We start from the raw sequence: 22,234 nt of genomic DNA on the forward strand, positions 1-22,234 counted from the left end.
AAGGAAAAAAATCACTCTCACGACTGCTATGCCTTCCATAGGTTCAATGTTGCTGCTGCCTGCTTTTTCCTTTAAAGTGTAGTATATTCTAGGGCTCTGTGTCCTGCAATAGTGCCTCTTGCCCATGGGGACACATTCCAAGATCCTCCCATGATGTCTGAAACTGAGGCCTGCACATGCTGTTTGCTTTTCCATACGCATATCTATGATATAGAATCCATTAGGAACCGTAGAATTAAAAAAATAGTAACAAACTGAAACAATTACAGCAATTTCCTTTACTAAAAGATATTTAAAACATAGGACCCACTTCTTTCTAAAAGCTATCCATTTAATATTTTGGATCCCAAAATACTTCACAAAGCAATGTAGTTGAGGGCTCTGTAAATCTCATTTAAAAATGAGATTTAAGAAAGTCTGCCAGGCGCTTTTGTTTCCTGGGCTTTGGACTTCTTTGGCAATGGAGACTAGTATCCCCTTACCACGTAAAGGGAGTGGGGGTTAATGGCTTTAAAAGAATTCCCCAGTAACTGAATAATGAGCTGCCAAAAATAGTTTCAATGCCAAAGGATCTGGATATGTCTGTTCCATTTATGGTGTGCCTCTTATTTCATTGGCACCAAGAACTCACAACACACATAATCCTCTCGTGTGTATTTGAAAGTTAAGGGCAGAAACCATACTTCAATAGATCCAGTCCCATTCTGAGCAGATCAAGATGACTGCTAAGCTTGGTGAGCCTGGAGAATAAGAGACACTCAAGTCACAAATGAGATTTAGTTCTAGTGACCAGAAACCATATTCTCATCTCCAGTGCACTTAGCTGAGTGGCTGAATAATGTTCTTTGTAAATAGTCGTGGGATACATGCCCCCAAACTATTAACTTCTCCTCACCAGATAAATTCACATTTCTTATTAAAATGAAGAGGGATCTATTTCTTAATCAAAACTCCATATTCAAAGTTTATTAGTACAGTATAATAAAATAATGAACTTATTTTACAGTTACAATAATCAATGATGAAAGAAGGCTTCAAAATATGAAACATGTAGCCAGGCGTGGTGGCTCATGCCTGTAATCGTGGCTACTCAGGAGGTTGAGATCTGAGGATCAAGGTTCAAAGCTAGCTGGGGCACAAAAGGACCCAAGACTTTTATCTCCAATGAAGCTTAGAAAATGGGAAGTGGAGCTTGGCTCAAGGGCAGGGCAGTGGCCTTGAGCTGAAGAGCTAAGGGTCAGTGCCCAGGCTGAATTCAAGCACTATGACCACAAAAAAAAGAGAGAGAGAGAAAGAAACAAGTAATTTGAGGGTAGAGATAGGAAAGGGAAGATGAGGGAGAATAAAGAGAAAGGTGACATTGACCAAGGAGCATTTGTACTTACAACCTGACTTAGGGAATTGTAACCCCTTTCTGCAACTACATCAGCATCAGCATCAGCATCACAGTGGAGGAGGAAAAAGAAGAAGAAGAGTTTCAGGCAAGTGCTACTGGCTCACATTTGTAATTCTAACTACTCAGAAGGCTGAGAACTGTGGAGCCCAGTTCAAAGCCAGCCCAGGCAGAAAGGTCAGCGAGACTTTTTATCCAGTTAGCCACCAAAAAGCCAGAATTGGAGATGTGGCTCAAATAGTAGAGTAACAGAGAAGTCTCTTTATAATTCCTTAGTCCACCCATTACTGGAGTGGTTGTTTCTTTGAGAATTTGTTTGGAGGAAGGCTTAATTTTTTGAGCCCTAAGTTTATTTTTGATATGAACCCCTTATCTGTTTATGCCTAGTGAAGCTCTTCTTCAAATCGGTGGGTTTCCTATTTGTCTTGCTAGCTATGTCCTTTGTCATGCAGAAGCTCTTCAGTTTAATGCAATCTCATGTATCCAGCCTTTCTTTGATTTGCTGTGTTTCTGGTCTTTATTTAGGAAGTTTCAACCTGTGCCAACCCTAATGTAGGCCTTGTCCCTTCTGGTAATATCTTCAGGATATCTACTCTTATCTCTAGGTCTTTGATCGATTTGGAATTGATTATGGTGCAGGGTGATATTTAAGTATTTAACTTCAGTTTTCTACATGTGTATAGTCGATTCTGCCAACACCATTGCTTGAAGAGTCTGTCTTTCTTCCATGTGATGATTTTGGCTCCCTTGTCAAAGATTAGGTGCCCATAGATCTATGGAGTCATTTCTGGATTTTCAATTCTATTCCATTGGCCCTCAGGTCTGTTCATGTGACATACCAAGCTGCTTTTAAAACTATGTGTTTATAATATAGCTTGGAGTTTAGTATTCATATTCTTCCTGCACTGTTCTTCCAGCTAAGGATTGTTTTTGCTGTTCAGGATATTCTGTTACTCCATATGAATTTTTGGATTTCTTCTATTTCATTAAAGAATGTTGTTGGCATATTGATGGATATTGCATTGAATTTGTAGATAGCTTTTGGCAGTATTGCCATTTTCATGATGTTAATTCTCCCAATCCAGGAGCATGGGAGGTTCTTTAGTTCTGCTTTAATTTTCTTTTTCAGGATTGTAAAGTTTTCAGCATGGCATTCCTTCAGCGATTATGGTTAAGTTAATGCCTATGGCTTTTTTTTTGAGGCTATTACGAAAGGAGTTGCTTTTCAGGTTTCAGACTCACTCATTATTGGTTGGCATACAGAAAAGCTATTGATTTTTGTTGGTTAAGTTATACTCTGCTACTTTGACTAAGTTTCAAATCAGCTCAAGCAACTTGGTAGAGAAGTCTGTGGAGTTGTTTAAATATAGAATCATGTCATCTACAAAAAGAGAGAGTTTTACTTCTTCTTTCCCTATTTGAATCCCCTTTACATTTGTCCCTTGCCTTGGAGAAAATAAAAATAACCAATATACACATGAGGAAAAGTTCAACATCTCTGGCCATAAAAGCAATGCAAATAAAAACAAAGCCAATAATAACAGATGCTGGTGGGGTTGTGGCCAAAAGGGAATGCTACTACACAGTTGATAGGAATGTAAACTGATTCAATCACTCTGGAAAGCAATATGGCAGTTTCTCAAAAGACTAAACATAGAGCTCTCCTATGGCCCAGCAATCCCACTCTTTAGCATTTACCAAAATGTCCAGAAACAAGGGCATACTTCCTACTAGCACAACAATGTTCACTGCAGCATTACTTACCATAGCTAAGATATGGAACCAACCCAGATACCCCTCAGTAGATGAATGGATCAAGAAGATGTGGTATATATATACAACGGAGTTCTATGCTTCCATCAGAAGGAATGATATTGGCCCATTTGTAAGGAAATGGAGACTTAGAAAAAATTACATTAACTGAAGTAAGCCAGATCCAAAGAAACATAGGCTGCCTAGTTTCCCTCATTTTAATAATTAATATATGCAGAGATTCACAACAGCTCAATAGCTATGTACATATGACCACATAAAATGATGTCTTTGTTTCATTTATTTTCTCCTCTGGTTTATTCCCTGAGGTCACTGTTTCTGATTTTGGTACCCTTTTGTCTTGTGTATAAGTTTATCTGATTTGGGGAAGGGCTGGGGAAGCAAAGAAAGGGTGAGACAAAGGGTCAAACCTTGCAACAACTAAGTGTCACTAGACACACTCTGTTGGAAATGAACTTTACCACTTTGGGGAAGGGGGAAGGAGGGAAAGTGAGAGAATACAATAGAGGTGGTAACACTTTGAAAGGGAATATACTCATTATCATACTTATGTAACTGTAAGCCCTCTGTACATCATCTTTACATTAAAATAATTTGTTAATGGTAGAGCAACAACCTTGAATGAACAAAGCTAAGATACAGAGCCCAAGATGGGGTTGGGGGGGTGAAGAAAAGGACATGGGGAAAAAGAGAAAGGAAAGAAAGGGATTCTTTTCTTTGCCAGTCCTGGGTCTTGAACTCAGGGCCTGAGCACTGCCCTTGGGCTTTCTCAAAGCTAGAGCCCTACCACTGGAGTCACAGTACCACTTCCAGCTTTTATCTATAAATGTGGTACAGAGGAATTGAACCTGGGTCTTCACGCATGCTAGGCAAGCACTCTTACCTCTAGGCCAAACTCCAAGCCCAAGGAAAGGATTCCTAATTATTGTTTTCTTAAATTTTTTTAAAAACGGTAATATCCGAAGGAGCTATTAGAGAACCGTGGAAATATAGAACACTTTAAAAGGTGTGTTGTTCCTCTCTGGAGGCATGAGAAGTCAAGAACAGCAGTGAACCTTCACATCACCACACTTTCCCAGCACTAGAACCTTGGCTGCACTCAACGCTGGCTCTCCTCCACTAACTAGCCTGAGTCAGGCAGTGGCCCACATTCCCAGAAGACAATGCAGCCGCTACTAAAATCTTAGGAGTTCTTGAAAACTGTCTTAACTAGTAGGATCTCTAGGGGCCACAGTACTGTCTTGTCTTTGAACAGTTCCTATCAGGCAAGGGTGGGGAGGGGGTGGTAATTAGATTTTGAACTGAGAGCTTTAAGCTTCTTCCTAGGTTGGTGCTTTACCATTGAAGCACAAACTGTGGGTTGAAGAAGAGGATCTCTCAAACTATTTTGCCCAATCTGTCCTTGAATCTGTATCCTCTCCTTCTCAACTTCCCATAGCTAGGATGATAGGTGTGAGCCACTGGCACCTGGCTTGAGATAGGAGTTTTATTGTTTTGAAGAATATTCACAGGACAGAGGACATTTACAGGTGTTCTGTTTCATTTGACTGGGTACCAAGTGAAATCTCATGACTGGTTAGTCCAAATCCTGGTCTTTCCCTTTTACTTAGTAAACCACATTGGAACTCAGCTGGATCACAGTGATATCATCATCCAAGCATATAAGCTTAAATCTATTTCAAATTTATGTATAGTTCATATCCAAAGTGCAATCCTTAATGATTCCATAAAAATATTTAAACATTACTATGACCAATTAATAGAGACCCAACTTTATAATGAACTGATCCTTCCATACTATCTTTGACCTAGTTTCTGTATCCCTGAGAAATAGCTCTGTTTCCCTGGGGACTACCCCTGACTCCCTGGGGACCATTTCTGTCCCCCCAGGGACTAAGTCTGACTCCTTGAGGTCTAGTTCTGTCTATCATGGAGCTAGCTCAGACTTCCTGGGGCTACTCCTTCTAGTGAGTGCCTGGCTTTCCTCAAAGTCTGGCTAATGTCCTTTGTGGACACATACAGATATACCATTGGAGGCAGAGTTTGTAAGAAACTTAAACACCATTCCCATTAACGTTGACTATAGAATGGTCATCAGAAGATGTTATTGGCCTAAAGTGAATGAAGTCCTGCTGCATACTTTCTCAGAAAAGCAGTATGCTTTTCTGGCTTAGTACTCTACCGTGGCTATCAACCAGAACATCGCATGCTAGGAATTCAGGGCAACATGAATCACAGTAGTTATTAAAATCAAAGAACTTTTGCCACTGGTTTTAGTCTCAAAATCTAAAAAGAATCCAAGTTCCCCACATATGACACATGTCGAATTATTTTTATTAAAATGATATTGGAGGGACAGGGTAACAGTTTTCAAAAAGAAATATACTTCATACCTGACTTATGTAATTATAATTCCTCTGTACATCACCTTCACAATAATTTTTAAATGCTATTTTACATAAATGAACACATTTTGGCATCATTATTATATGCCTAGCAAGTGAGGAACAGTTATTACATGGAAATTTGTAGACTTCAAATCCCAGTTTTGCATTCTCCTGACTAAAATTGTTAGCATAAAGCTTTTTTGTTGTTTTGAGGGCTTGTTTTGGGCTTGAACTCAGAGCCTAAGTGCTGTCCCTGAGCTTCTTTTGCTCAAGGCCAGCACTCTACCAGTTGAGCTACAGGCCCACTTCACCTTTTTTGGTAGTTTAGTAGAGATAAGAATCCCACAGACTTTACTGTCTAGGCTGGCCTTGAGCTATGATCCTTAGATCTCAGCCTCTTGAGTACCTAGGACTACGGGCATGAGCCATTGGTGCCTGGCCTTCCAAGTTCTTTAAAAAATGAAATATTAAACTCATGATTGAACCTTAGTAACAGGAAGATGTGATGTATAAGGATGGAGATTAGCAGTGTCGATTGGATATCAGCCAGCTTCCTGAGATAAGACCTGAATGCAGTAGGGCAAATCTCACTCTCTTCTTCCCTTCTCTCTTTTCCTTTCACCCTTCCCTCCCCTCTACTTCCCTCTTCTTTTTTTTCCTAATTTGTGAAGTGAGTGTCACAAATTGCCAGGCAGGTGCTGTATCACTTGAGACATGCCCCTAGCACATGTTTCAGACTAGTTATTTTTGAGATAAGAGTTTCACTTCTTGACCTGGTGCTTGAGCTGCAATCTACCTAATTTGTGCTTCTGTTGTAGTTGAAAAAACATGTCCATGCTACTGAAGCCAGTGATGGGTTGAGATTGGGTTTCACGTATATGTTTAAGCTGGGAGCGTAGGTGTGACCCACCAACACCCAGCCATGTTTTATTTTTGTCCCTAGCAAGAGTTTCATTCATATTCTTCTGAAGTAGACATATTTAGAAGTTCAGAAGGGTGGTTGTCTGGACATTAGATTTCATCAAATTTGATGGATTCCCATTTGTACATTTTTGCTTTGTCCTTATGCAGAATCAGAAAGGTTCATTTCCTGGAACTGGAGAGCAAAATTGTTGATCAGTCTAAGGGTCTTGGGTCCTTTCCTCCACCAAATAAAGAATTATGAAGTAGAAAAAGTGAGAGTAGAGGTAACATTTATTTGCAAGTAAGAAGCCAGAGAAGTGCAGAGAGCCTTTTATTTATGATAGTTGGATTATTATAAGCCCCCAACCAGTACTCTTAACTAGATGGAGGAGAAGAGTACAGACTTCTCATTGAAAAAGAGACAGGAGGACCAAAAATTAGTAGCCCGATGGAGGCTAATGGAGTTTCTCTTTTTTATTTTTATTTTTGCCAATTCTGGGGCCTGAACTCAGGGCCTGAACATTGTCCTTGGGCTTTCTCAAGGCTAGAGCCCTACCTCTTGAGCTACCGCACCACTTCTGGCTTTTTCTATGTATGTGGTACTGAGGAATCAAAGCCAGTTCTTCAGTCATGCTAGGCAAGCACTCTATCACTAGACCAGCTTCATGGAGTGCCTCTTTTGTCGCCCTTTGGGGTAACTGAGCTGTCTGGCATGTGTTTAGATCATTCTCCTCATCCCAAAGGGAAAGGCACCTGTCTACTGCACAGATCTGTTCTAGGGTCATCACAGGCCTTGTCTTTGGGAAGAAGAGGTGTTACCTCTACTTGATCAAGGTCTCTCCAATATACTCAATTGTTCACCCTTTGCCTCACCATAATCTTCAGAAGCTAGAGAAGGAGAAAGGTGGTGTGGCAAAAAAAAGTGGCTACCAGGTACAAAGTTCGATAAGAAATACTCTGCTGCTGATTTGCACCGTAGGAGAAGGATTATTAATAATTTATATATCTCCAAATAACAGGAAATGAGGGGTTTGAATGTCCTCACAAAGAAAAGATCTATAATTCAGGTGCCACATATTCTCCTTCTCCTCATCTCACCATTCACAGACATAGACTGCCAATGAAAAATCAAATCAAATCAAGTGACTGAAACATAAGGACTACATGTAGACTGGAGAGGAGAGCCAGGCCTGGGAAGGAAAAACCAGAACATTTCATTGGAATGGAATACCATGCCCCGGCAAGTCTGAGTAACAATAGAACAGGCTTGTCTGAGACCGGAAGTGCACTGACCACTTCTTCTTCCCTTACAGGCTCCACATGGGAGAAGGCTTTTCGGCAGATTGGCTTCGAAAGGTAAGCTGGAGTCAACAAGTCCCACTTTATTCTAGGTGGTTTTCCCATGCTAGATCAATATGAAATCCTAAGGGGTGAAAAACCCCGATTCTGAGGATTTCAATCCTCAAACCCCTCATTTCCTGGGCTTCCCATCCCTGTTCCTACACACCAATTAAAGAGACTGATAAACATCAGAGATCAGAGAAAGGAGATTTAGTGGAATGTAGCCATGTTGGAAAGACAGGGAGGCTCATGGACCCTGGGGTTGTCTTCAGAGTATTTTCATAAATTTTAGGTGTGTGTGTGTGTGTGTGTGTGTGTGTGTGTGTGTGTTTGTGATGGTCACAGTTGAGAAGACTATTTTCTGCTATTATCACAAAATTGTTACCCATTAATCTTGTTACCCCAAGGTGACTTGGGAAGACTATTAAGAGAAGAAAACTTTAAAATGGCACTGAGTTGTCCCTCAGTTGTTAGGCCAGTGTCCAGGGAATTTTTGCTTTAAGGGGTCTGTCTTGCACCATTGCTTCAACTCTGTGGCCTTGGGTGAGTCACCTCTTCCTGAGTCTCAGGGTCTTTGTGAAAACCTGGGCTGGACTCACAAGGAAAATAGTGAATTGAAGCAGTGTGTGTGCAAAGTCCTGGCACTGGGATCCTAGTGGTATGAAGGTAAGTTGGCTACTAAAGAACCTCTAGAAATGGAGCTAAATCTCCTCAACTGTCAGTGTCCTATATGACCTTCCCAGGGTGTGACTTTTCTCTGAAGAAATTTGTGCAGATAGTGACATGTACCTCAATTATTAAAATCAGGAGTAGGAAAAATTGGGACCCTATCACTATTAGCTGCCAGCACCTCTTTATCAGCATTTTCTCCAAGAAAAGAAGATGGATTCATTATCAGCATTCGGGTATGGGGCCTGCTCAGCATCCTAGAACCACTGGCTAAGAAAGTGAGAGCAAAGCAGAGGGCTATGTCCCAGGACCTTTACACCGTTTGTGCAACTGTAAGTGTAAGTGTAGCCACTAACAGACAAAAGTACTTTTCACTTTCTTTTGGTCTAAAAGTATATTTTACTAGTTCTTTTAAGTTTTTTTCTGGTGCTCAGACTAATTCTTTGTACTGCTTGGCTCCTGTATAATCCTAGCTATTCAGGAGGCTGAGATTTGTGGATTGTGGTTTGAATCTAGCCCAGGCAGAAAAGTTGTTGAAATTCTTATTTCTAATTAACCTGTGGAAAGCCAAAAGAGGAGGTGTGTCTCAAATGGTAAAGCACCTCACTTGAGCAAAAAAAGCTCAAGCATGGCTCCCAGGCCTTGAATTCATGACCCAGAATGAGTAATAGAAAAAAAATCAAGACTTAAAAAAGAATAAAATGTTTAAAATGCAGCCTTTCTCCAGTAGCCACAGAGAATACCCATCTGCAGCTCCTCTCTTGAAAAGCCATCTGTTGATGGATTCAAAGCCTCTTGTTTCTCTGTGCTCACTTTCAATCTTCTTGGCACCATTACTGGCCTTTTTAGATTTGGCAGGGGGAGGGCATACAGTGCTGTTGATACTTCTCAGTTTTTCTTTGTGGGCCAGAGAGCTCCACAAGTAGTCTATAATCCTTGTTGTTTGGGAGATGAGGATGCGGGATCACAGTTCAAGGCCTGCCAGAGCATTATAGTACACGAGACTCTATTTCACCCAGTGGCTGCGCACCAGCACAAACCCCTGACATCCCCACCATCAAGCGAACTCACAAGTAATAGGCTTACAGCCAAAGCCAACCCAGGCATAAAGATCCTACCTTGAAAATAAGATGAAAGGGGCTGGAGGCAGAGTCAAGTGGTAGAGCATCTACTTAACAAGCCCTAGGCCCTGAGTTCCATCTGTGAGAGTTTAGAGCAATTCTAAGAGATACTGATCCTGTCAATGCTGCGTCCTCTTTCATCCACTACATCATGTTAAAGTGATCACATTAGAAGGGAAGGAAGTGATATTGTCAGCCGAAGCTTCGAAGCTTTCTCCTAGAATAAGAAAGCACAGATGTCTCAAACTATATGTGTGTGTGTGTATGTGTGTGTATGTGTATATAGGATAACCTAAAGGAAGAATTGAGGGGGCCACCCCTTAAGCCCTCCTTGGGAAATGTTTGCTTACTGGGGGGAGGGGCAACCTACTTGACCCTACTTGGATGATGTTTGCTGGGATGTGATCGGCTGTCCCTGTGGATATGTAGATACACACACATATACATGAATACATATATGTATGTACACATACACATGAATATATATAAATGCATGTGCATATACATATATATATACACATATTATATGTACACGTGTATGTACATATACACATATACATGTATGTACACATATATTCAGAGGCAATATACATCAGGCACAATTGTACACATTGTCACAGTTTGTGTGAACAAATTAGTGATCTCAGAGCACGTTTGCCTTACAAACAATTGAATCTCCATTCTTATTTTATTTTAGGACTCCCTATATAGAGAGATATTTTGAATCCTGAAAAGGAAGTACCCTATCTTGTGTGTCACCTCCAACACAATATTACGATGTTGCTGTCAACACAACAAAATAGTCTTAATTGTTTTCTATTTTTTTTATTTCCTAAACTTCAAAAGCTTGTCCAGGTGGATTACAATTTAATACGTCCACCTGCGTGTTCACTGCTTCTGGATCAAAGTCATCCCTTCCATCATTCTTATCTATCTTGTTGGTTCCCTTCTCCCACACACATTGCACATTTTTTTTTGTAATCCTGAGGCTTGAACTCAGGGCTTGGGCACTGTCCTTGGACACTTTTTGCTCAAGGCTAGTGCTCTACCACTTGAGGCACAGTGCCACATTTTGCTTTTTCTGTGCATGGAATTGAACCCAGAGCTTCATACATGCTAAGTGAGCACTCTACCACCAGGCTATGCTCCTGGCCCCACTTTTCACATTGTTTACATCCTTTTCATATGTACATATTGAAGATCCTGGCTGTTTGTCCACTCTTCCTTTACACCTTTGTCTACTTCTTATTCCCATTCCCCTTCACAATCTCATTTCAGCTTCTTGATACTTAAATTGTCTCTTCATGTCCAAAAGGTTTACTCAAAGTTAATTTAATATTTTGTTTTAAAAGAAACAAAAAACAATAACAACAAGACCCTGTACTTAACATATTAGAGCTTCCATCAGAGAGCTGGTGGTTCTGTGAAGCTTTTCAAAGTTTGTAATTAGAATAGACTCACACTTGTAATCCTTACACAAGACCTGAAGGATGAGAGTTGAAAACCAGCATGGGTACAGGCAGTTTCTGAGACTTCATCTTCAGTTAACCAGCCAACAGCCTGACTGGAGAAATGTATTGAGGGGTGGTAGAGTACCACCCATGAGCAATAAGCTAAGTAAGAGAACGAGGCCCTGAGTTCAAGCCCTGGTGCCAGCAGAAATAGGAAGAGGCAGACATACATACAGAGACAGTGACAGAGATAGAGAGACAGAGAAGTCCAAGACAGCAGCATCCAGCCATTTCCATTTTGGAAACCCTGTGTGTGTGTGTGTGCGTGTGTGTGTGTGTGTGTGTGTGTGTGTGTGTGTGTGTGTGTGTTGTGCATATATATGAATATTCAGATACAGTTTGTTATATGCATTATACACATTGTCACAGTTTGTGTGACGGAATCAGTAATCTCAGATCATATCTGCAACCTGCAAACCTACATACATCTCACCTCCAAATCCACCTTTGGATTGGAGTAAAAAGATTTGAGCATAGCAACTTGCCAGGAGAGGCAAAGGCTCTGCTTTCTGGGAGATCTTACTCCTACCTATTGAAAAATAATAGTCTTTTATTGATCACTTGCCATTTTCACTTAAAAAGAAAAGACATTATTGTCAATAATGGCACATAATCAGTACAGTGATTCAGCTTACATTAGTAATAACATTACTGTGTGTGATTTTATTTGATGTATGGAGTGGATTGTGGAATGAAATATCTTAATCTTCCTAAGAACATATTAGAATATAAGCCACCCTAAAAATAGAGCAGCGCAATGAAACACATATGCTCCCAGGACCCTGTCCAATGTAGACGTAACTCAGAAGGCCCTGCATGGTCTTTAGAGGGGACTCCAGCTTTCTGCAGTGCTGTCTCGTCCAGGTCTGCTGTGACTCACAACTCAGGGCTTAGGCATTACCACTGGGCAAGATCTTTCCTGAGGGCTTAGGTCCACAGACCTCTCATGATACTTTTTACATCCTTCCATCATCATGTTAGATGTATTGTGTGGACATGATTTTCCTGTATGTACTCCCCACACAGAAGTCCCTGAACAGCTAAGGAGCCCACCATGCATGCAGGCTAAGCCCAGAGCTGTGGAGTAAATTCCATAGGGAAACTCGTGGGCATTTGGTTGGAGCGTGCTAACAGAAGAGTAGACTCTGCAAAGAGCAAACTGGGAAAGGACTCCACCTTTTCCCAACTACCTTGTAGTAATCTGGTAGACAGTCACACTACCTACTGATAGAGCAGGCTTGCTTCTGAGAAGAATGGAAGGAAAATGTGACTTTAGTATGTGCATGGCATTATCTTATGTTGCTGACATGTCTGTCACTAACACCATTTCCAACTCTCCCTTCTCTGGGTTAATAAACTAAGCCTAGCACTAGTCACTCCCAGTGAAATGACCCTGTTGTAACATCTCCAGGGCAGGAATCATGCCTGTTTTGTTGGTGGAGCTGCTGTAAATCAAGTTAAATCCTTAGTCCTCAAGGACAGGAATGAAAACTTATTTGTGTCTGTACCATGCTGCCAGGACTATGAAATACCCAGCTTTTCACCCTGTACTATATTTGGGTAGGTTCCCGTGTTGCCATTTGTTGGAGCTTTGTTTCCCAGAACATCAATACTGAGAACTTTTCTTTTTTATTGTTGGGGTAATGTATAGAAGGGTTACAGTTATATTTGTCAGATAGTAGATGCATTACTTCTCAAACATGGATGTCCTTTCTCATGTTTTGGTGCCCCTTTCCCTCCCCACACTCCCTCCCAATGATCTTGTTTTACCCCTTCTGTTTCCTATTTCAAATAAACAAATATGTATATATATATATATATAATAATAATAATAAACTAGGTAACAAAGTCAGCTACCATAACCACATGAAATTAACCATAAGGGGAAAAATAGAGAGCAGAAATAACTGAGAACTTTAAGAAGTGGGCGTTTAGTGTGTGTAACAGAAAGAGAGGAAGAAGGAGAGGGAGAGGGAGAGATGGGGGCGACAGGTAGGCAGACAGAGATTGGCCGTAAGACAAAATAGGAAAAGTGGCCAAACTCATTCTTTTATTAAAAAATAAATAAATAAAGCCCCTGCTTGAGGGCACTCAGCCACTCCTATAAGACACAGACCCTGAAGATTTTCAGGAGCAGTCCTGAGCTGACACTTTTTCATGTTGAGTTGAAACTCTGTTGTACAAGTATTTCAAGATAACTTTTGAATGTGTTTAAAAATACTATTGTGAAATAGCTAAGTATTTTACTAAGTGCTAATATTGTTTTCTGTAAACACCCACCTAACAAGAAGCCACCTGCAGCACTTATTTAAAAGGATTTTACATTTTAGATATGAGACCTTTGTCTGTTATATAGCTAGTGAAGATTTTCTCCCACTCTGTGGACTTTCTGTATAACTTGCTAGCTATGTCCTTTGTCATACAGAAGCTCTGCAATTTAATGCAGTCCCATTGGTCCAAACTTTCTTTAATTTGTTGTATTTCTGGGCCTTTGTTAAGAAAGTTTTGACTTGTGCCAAGACGCTCCTATTCTTTCCTGTAAAGTTTCAGGGTGTTGGCCTTTATCTCAAGATCTTTAGTCCATTTGGAATTAATTCAGGTGCAGAGTGACAAATAAGGATCCAAGTTAAGTTTTCTACATGAGTTTAACCAATTCTTTTATTGTTGTTGTTGTTGTTTGCCACTCCTAGGGCTTGAACTCAGGGCTTCAGCACTGTCTTTCTCAAAACTAGCAATCTACCTCTTGAGCCACCACTTCTGCCTTTTACTATGTATGTAGTACCGAGGAATCAAGTCTGGGTCTTTGAGCATGGTAGGCAAGCACTCTACCACTAGGACAAACTCCCAGCTCCTCATGTTTAACCAATTCTGCGAGCACCATTGTTGAAGAGGCTGTCTTTCTGCCATCATATCATGGGATAAACATCATATCATGGGATAAACAAATTGGAAAATCACACACTGTGTCTTAAGTGCTCCCATCTGAAAATGACATTTGTCATTGTTGCTCGTGGTTCACAGGTGACTCTGTAATGTTTTCCAAAGAGACTAAAAGCAAAAAAACTACAAAGTTCTAGCAGTAGATGCAACAGTCAGGTCTGAACAAGGTCTGAATATGTTTGCTCTTTTTTTTGCCAGTCCTGGGCTTGGGCTGAGGGCCTGAGCACTGTCCTTGGGTTTTCTCAAGACTAACACTCTACCACTTGAGCCATTCTGGCTTTTTTTATGTATGTGGTTTGGAAGAATTGAACCTGGGTCTTTGTGCATGCTAGGCGAGCACTTTACCACTAGGCCAAACTCCCGGCCCCAATGTTTGCTCTTTTGCATCGAATAATAAGATTTGAGCATAGCAGCCTACCAGCAGAGGTGAAAGCTTTATTTTCTGGGAGATCTTACTCCCACCTATTGAAAAATAATAGTCTTCTATTTAGTTATATTTGTGTATCTGTGAGGAGATAACAAAAAATACATGATTTACATTCTTTCAGGCTATAGAAAGCTTTGTCTTCCTAAATTGTTTGCTTCCAACTAGAAAAATAATCAGCAAGTCTTTTATAAGGTTTAATCTGAACTTTATTTTTTTTCCAGATTTCAAAAGGTTGTATGGCCAGGGGAGTTCTAATTTCTAATGTGTCTGTCTGTCTAGTGACTCCTGTTCAGAGTTACCTTTCCCATCATTCCCCACTATCTGATCTGTTCCCTCCCCTCAGACCCATTTCACATTTTCAACTTTCTTGATCACAGACATATATTGACTATGCAAGCTGTTATTTGTCCCCTGTTCCCTTCTTTCATGTATTCTTCATTTTTCAAACAGTAACACTAGATAATGTATACTTGGTGACAAAATCTATTTGAAAACATGGCTGAAAGAAAATATCTACAGTCTTATGAACTCTGTCTTTGTTAAATAAGGTCATTATAACTAATATAGTCTGTGAGTTGATCTGAGCTATAGAGAACACTGTGGCCTGGAATGTAACAGCTGGAGTCCCCAGGGGCTTTGTTGGCACCTTGATAGGCACAGAATGGATCAGCATAGTGTCTTAGGCTTCATTAATGGCTTGTACAGTTGAGCTGTACAGCAAATTCCATGAAGAATTCAGGTCAAGTGTGGACAGCATGATGAATTAGAGGCAGGATCTCAGGGTGTTAGTAGCGGAGGTTGAATTGCAGTGTTTGGGGGCATGGTGTTAATTACCGATTATCCAGAAGCCAAAGGTTTATATTTCTTACTTGATCTGATTCCTATTTAGAAGTCTGAAATTACCTTTGTTATAGGTTTGCACCCCTTTCTTATCTCAGCCAGTAGCATACCTTACTTAATGGCAAAGATATTATTGTTAACCTGAAGTAACAGCTTCAATTTAGGAGATTTCATGGGAACTGGGTTTCCCATCAGAATCCTGGGAAGTACATCATCCTAGATGAACAGCTCTTAATGGTTCTTTTATTTATTTTTCTGATTTATTTCTCTCTATATATCTATCATTTATTTTTTCATATATTTTTATTGTAATTAATAGAAGGGTTACATGATATTTGCCAGATAGATGGTGCATTAATTCCCATACATTGATACCCTTTCACATGTCTTGGTCCTCATTTCCCTCCCCCCCATCCCCACCCCTCATCTTGTTTTCCCCTCTTCCCTATGCAATTTCAAATAACCAAATACAAATATATCCGATATATCAGGTAACAAAGTGAGATACTGTAACAATATGAGATAACCAAGGAACAGCAAAAGAGATGAGAGATAACATAGCACCTTAAGAACAACAGTCATTCATTATATGGCTTATGTTTCTATATCCTAGAGATCCTTTCATTTAGCATCCTACTATATGGCCTTTTGTATCAAGGTTTTGCTCTATTACAAATCTCTGCTAGGAGAGCCCAAGGTTTCTACTGATTATGACAAATGAGGGAAACCATTGAGCCTAAGTTCCTTTGAGTCTGGCTTACATCACTTAATATGATCTTTTCTAAGTCTTTCCATTTCCTAACAAATGGGGCAATGTCATTCTTTCTGACAGCAGCATAGAATTCCATTGTGTACAAATACCACATCTTGTTGATCCACTCATCTACTGAGGGACATCTAGGTTGGTTCCATATCTTTGCTATGGTAAATAGTGCTGCAATGAACATTGTTGTGCTGGTGGATTTAGTATGTCTTTGTTTCTGGATGATTGGGTAAATGCCAAGTAGTGGAATTGCTGGGTCATAGGGGAGCTCTATGTTTAGTCTTGTGAGGAACTGCCATACTGCTTTCCGTAGTGGTTGAATGAGTTTGCACTCCCACCAACACTGTAGTAGTGATCCCTCCTAGCCACATCCCCTCTAGCATCTGTTGTTATCAGTTTTCTTGATCCTGGCCATTCTGACTGGAGTGAGGTGGAATCTTAAGAGTTGTTTTGATTTGCATTTCTTTTATGACCAGAGATGTTGAGCATTTCTTCATGTGTCTATAGGCCATTTTTGTTTCTTCTTCAGAGAATTCTCTAAGTCTTTGGCCCATCTTTTAATGGGATGGTTGTTACTTTGGAGATCAGTTTTAGATTGATTCAATTTTTTGAGCTGTTGATATATTGTAGATATGAGGCCTTTGTCTGTTGTATGGTTGGTGAAGATCTTCTCCCAATCTGTAGGCTTCCTGCTTAGTTTACTAGCTATGTCCTTTGCCATACAAAAGCTCTGCAGTTTAATGAAGTCCCATTTATCCAGCCTTTGTCTGATTTGTTGTGAATCTTGGTCCTTATTAAGAAAGTTTCCACCTGTGCCAATGAGGTCTAGTGTATCTCCTATTCCTTCCTGTAACGTTTTCAGAGTGTCAGCTTTTACCTCCAGGTCTTTGATCCATTTGGAGTTAATTCTAGTACAGGGTGACAAAGAAGGATCCAACTTTAGCTTTCTGCATATTTTAACTAGTTCTGCCAGCACCACTTGTTGAAGAGGCTATCTTTCTTCCATTCTATTTTTTTGGCTCCCTTGTCAAAGATTAGGTGGCCATAGGTCTATGGTTTAATATCTGGGTCTTCAGTTCTATTCCATTGGTCTTCAGGCCTGTTCTTGTGACAGTACCAAGCTGTTTTGATAATTATAGCTCTGTAATAAAGTTTAAAGTTTGGAATTGAAATTCCTCCTGCGCTGTTCTTTCTGCTAAGAAGTGTTTTTGCTATACGAGGTCTTTTATTATTCCATATGAAATTTTGGATTGCCTCTACTGTTTCTTTAAAGAATGACATTGGGATATTGATTGGTATTGCGTTGAATTTATAGATTGCCCTTGGCAAGATTGTCATTTTCACGATATTGATTCTTCCAATCCAGGAGGAAGGGAGTTTTGTCCATTTTCTCAGTTCTGCTTAAATTTCCTTTTTCAGGGTTTTAAAGTTTTCATCAAAAAGGTCCTTTACATTCTTAGTTAAAGTAATTCCTAGGTACTTTATTTTCTTTGAGGCTATTGCGAAAGGAGTTGCTTTACTGATTGTTGCCTCATTCCTCTCACTGTTGGCATAGAGGAAGGCAGTTGATTGTTGAGGGTTAATTGTATACCCTGCTACTCTTTGAAAGTTTTGAATCAGCTTAAGGAGCTTGGAATAGAGTCCATAGGATTCTTTAAATACAGGATCATGTCATCTGCAAAGAGGGAAAGTTTTACTTCCTCTTTCCCTATTTGGATCTCCTTTATGCTTGCTTCTTGCCTTATTGCACTGGCTAGGAATTCTAGTACTATGTTAAAGAGGAGTGGAAAGAATAGGCATCCTTGTCTTGTTCCTGATTTTAGAGGGAATGGCTTTAGCTTTTCGCCGTTAAGTATAATACTAGCTGTGGGTTTGTCATACACAGCCTTTATTATATTGAGGAATGCTCCATGGATTTCTAGTTTCTCCAGAGCTTTTAACATAGAGGGGTGTTGGATCTTGTCAAATGCCTTTTCTGCATCTATTGAGGCAATCATGTGATTTTTGTCCCTGCTCCTGTTGATGTATTGAATTATATTAATTGATTTGCTTATGTTGAACCAGCTTTGCCTCCCTGTGATGAAACCTATTTGATCATAGTGTATAATTTTTTGATGAGTTGTTGTAGACAGTTGGCCAGTATTTTGTTGAGAAGTTTTGCATCGATGTTCATCAAAGAAATAGGTCTGTAGTTCTATTTCTTTGATGAAGAAATGCTCAACATCTCTGGTCATAAAAGAAATGCAAATCAAAACAACTCTAAGATTCCACCTCACTCCAGTCAGAATGGCCAGGATCAAGAAAACTAATAACAACAGATGCTGGAGTGGATATGGCCAGGAGGGATCACTGCTACACTGTTGATGGGAGTTCAAACTCGTTCAACCACTATGGAAAGCAGTATGGCAGTTCCTCACAAGACTAAACATAGAGCTCCCCTATGACCCAGCAATTCCACTACTTGGCATTTACCCAATCATCCAGAAACAAAGACATACTAAATCCACCAGCACAACAATGTTCATTGCAGCACTATTTACCATAGCAAAGATACGGAACCAGCCTAGATGTCCCTCAGTTGATGAGTGGATCAACAAGATGTGGTATTTGTACACAATGGAATTCTATGCTGCTGTCAGAAAGAATGACATTGCCCCATTTGTTAGGAAATGGAAAGACTTAGAAAAGATCATATTAAGTGATGTAAGCCAGACTCAAAGGAACTTAGGCTCAATGGTTTCCCTCATTTGTCATAATCAGTAGAAACCTTGGGCTCTCCTAGCAGAGATTTGTAATAGAGCAAAACCTTGATACAAAAGGCCATATAGTAGGATGCTAAATGAAAGGATCTCTAGGATATAGAAACAGAAACCACATAATGAATGATTGTTGTTCTTAAGGTGCTATGTTATCTCTCATCTCTTTTGCTGTTCCTTGGTTATCTCATATTGTTACAGTATCTCACTTTGTTACCTGTTATATTGGATATATTTGTATTTGGTTATTTGAAATTGGATAGGGAAGGGGGGAAAACCAAGATTCGGGTGGGTGGTAGGTGGGGGGGAGGGTAATGGGGAACAAGACATGTGAAAGGATATCAATGTATGTGAATTAATGCACCCTCTATCTTTCAAATATCATGGAACCCTTTTATTAATTACAATAAAAAATTATTAAAAATATGTGTAAAAAAAAGGACTTGCAGAGCTCTGTTAAAGCTAGACCATCATTTCTAGCAGAGAAAGCTGCCTTCGTTAAGGCTGAACAATCACTTCCTATGGAAGAGGAAAGAATAGTAAATTTGTTTTTTGCATAAAAGTCGTTCTTATTGCTGATGGGTCATATGAAAGAGTTACGCTTCATTGTCAACAGATTACATTTTCCGTTTATTCTGCATATATGTGAAGCTATCCATGTGCATTCTAAATATGCTTATGGTGAAGAAAACTCTCATGGCCACACCTGTAATCCTAGCCACTCAAGAGGTAGAAAGTTGGAAGATCTCAGTTTGAGACTAGCGAAGGCAGAAAAGTTTGCTATGCCCCATTTCCAAAATAACCAGCAAAGAGCAAGGGTGGAGGCTTGGGTCAAATGATAGAGCACCAGCCTAGCAAGTATGAGGCCCGGAGTTCAAAACTTAATACTGCCAAAAGAAAAAAAGTGTTTAAAGTTATTAGAAAGCAATAGGCTCGGGCCATGAGTTTGGTGAGGTTCAATTCCTCAGTACCACATACATAGAAAAAAAAAGCCATAAAAGGTGCTGAGGCTCAACTGGTAGAGCTCTAGCCCTGAGAAAGTCCAAGGACAGTGCCCAGGCCCTGAGCTCAAGCCCAGGACTGGCAAAAAAAAGCAATAGGCTATTAACAGGCATGGCCAGAGGAGGACTTAGTGATATTTAGTATCTTTATTTTTTTCTTTCAGGAATTGTAGGATTTAGAAATCATCTGGGCATGGGTGACTCATGCCTGTAATCAATTTTTCAATTTTAAGAATATTTCCTTATACATAATGAGCTATTTTTTGGATAGACTTAACATGAAAAAAATTATTTATGATCCAGATTCACATAGCCTGGAGTCATTTACATGGTATTTTTAAATTATATTTGTATTATCATTAATAGTTATGGAATTACCATTCCATGGATCAGTTTATGAATACAATACATCTTGATTGATGATATTTGTTAAACAATTCTCTATATGAAGCCAACCTTCAGGATTTGGAAATTTCCTCTCCTGTCGTCATCTTGATTATTGATAAGCTATCAATGTTCCCAGATTTGAGATTTTCAGACACAAGGTATTCACCCTGCCTTTGCATCCATCTACTAAGGTGAGTTCTAAGTGACGCTCTTTATTCTGAGAGGTTCAGAAGAATTTTTTTTTATGGATTGTGTGGAAGGCCCTGTTAGAGAGACAAATAACTGTGAATATTGCACCTCTCCTGGCCACAGTATGTGGTACCAGACCAAACTCCATCAGTGGACAGAGCCAAGTGGTGACCCAGGCCAGATCTACCCACCTCAGTTTGCTTGGCCTTGTAACTGTGAGCAATAAATAGTCTGAGAGGATGTCATTCCAAGAGCAAATGGAAAACCCTGATCAATGGCCAAGGTAATAGCACAGGAAAGAATAAATATCAGATTAGAGACCAGAAAGGCTCAGACAGAGCTTCAAATGGCTTGCACCAGAAGCCATGTATTGACTTGCTTGCTGTAAACAGAAAGAACACTGTTTTCACTCGGCCATCATGAGAAATGTTTGGGTTTGAAAACTTCTCTGCACTCTCCTCTGACCAGCTAACCATATTTATTTAGTCATCCCCATAGATAATCAAATTTCTTATAGGACTGGATGTCATTTTAGTGAATTTGCCAGTGATTTTCATCTTCTTCCTCTTCTTTTTGCATTAGAACACTAATGGATATAGATCACAGGGCAGGAGTAGGGAGGACAAGGAAATCTTTCTCCTGAGAAATCTGAAACCAAAAGATCAGCTTGGCCCTGGAGTTACTGAGTGGTCATCAGATGTATGCAAAAAACAGGTGCTTGACTTGTTCAAGAAAAAAAAATCATAGTGAATAATATTAGCTCTGTTGGAATCTTTCTTTGTCACTAGGACACATTTTCCTGGGTGGCTTTGGTTTAGTTCCCATACCCTAGGAGAGTTACTGTGTTTTCACGGTCATGGATTCCTTAGTTTAGGGAAAAGAAAGAAGAAAGTTATGATCAAGGAAAACAACAAGCCCAGTGCCACTTCCTACTAAGAGAAATGAGAGGAATAGATAAGTGCTTCAGCCTAAGGTGGAAATGACAGGCACTGAGGTCTGCTGCTGTGCTCAGTAAAGGGTGCAAACAAGCAGCCACAGTCCCCACCCAGCACTGTGTTCAGCCTCACAAGTCACTGACTCTCTGTCCTCCAAGTCAGGGATTGCCCAACGCCCTCAGCCCACAAGCACTGCAGTGACCTACGAGCTCTCTAGGCTGATGACAGCTGGTTGAACCATCCAGGGGGCTTTCAGTACCCAGAAACATGGCCCAAATCTTGGCTTTAAGTGTTAGTGGCTTCCCAATAAGAAGAGAGATGTCAGGGGCTGGGAGTTTGGCCTAGTGGTAGAGTGCTTGCCTAGTATGCACGAAGACCCGGGTTCAATTCCACGGTACCACATACATAGAAAAAAGCCAGAAATGGTGCTGAGGCTCAAGTGTAGAGCTCTAACTTTGAGAAAGTCCAAGGACAGTGCTCAGGCCCTGAGCTCAAGCCCACGACTGGCAAAAAAAAAGAGAGATGTCATAATCTGAAGACATCTAGTCTGAGAACCTTAGGAGGAGAAAGCTGATAGGGAGCCCCACCAGGGGCTCTTGGCCTTTGTAGGCACCCAGAGGACATTGAGTGGAAGTGCTTGTTAAATGGCATGCTAAAAGGAAAAATTCATTACAGCACCAACAGGCCATTACGGAACTTTTAGCCTTGCCAAATTGATGGGCCATAATAAATGATGATTTCTTGTTCAATTCAATTAAGAGATATTTAGTAAATAAGGACCACATGCCAGCCTTAAGCTCAATGTGGAGACAGAAGAGAAGCAGCAGAAGCCCCCCTCTGTGTTGTTCACTGTTCTCATAATGGACACAGGACACTGTGATGTCCACGTCCAGACAAA

At 40.2% G+C, this 22,234-nt stretch overlaps 1 protein-coding gene across 1 annotated transcript in view; it reads left to right on the forward strand.

Moving 5' to 3' along the window:
* Positions 1-718: 718 nt before the first annotated feature.
* Positions 719-22,234, forward strand: part of LOC150039353 (piezo-type mechanosensitive ion channel component 2-like) — a 104,983-nt gene continuing 83,467 nt past the window's right edge. Inside the window, exons 1-2 of the mRNA XM_090327828.1 lie at positions 719-734; positions 7,770-7,812. Of these exons, the coding sequence (XP_090183954.1) occupies positions 719-734; positions 7,770-7,812 (59 nt within the window). The remainder of the gene's footprint in view (positions 735-7,769; positions 7,813-22,234) is intronic.

Source organism: Megascapheus bottae, unplaced genomic scaffold, assembly GCF_031878675.1.
Source record: "Megascapheus bottae isolate mThoBot1 unplaced genomic scaffold, mThoBot2.hap1 HAP1_SCAFFOLD_40, whole genome shotgun sequence".
NCBI lineage: Eukaryota > Metazoa > Chordata > Mammalia > Rodentia > Geomyidae > Megascapheus > Megascapheus bottae.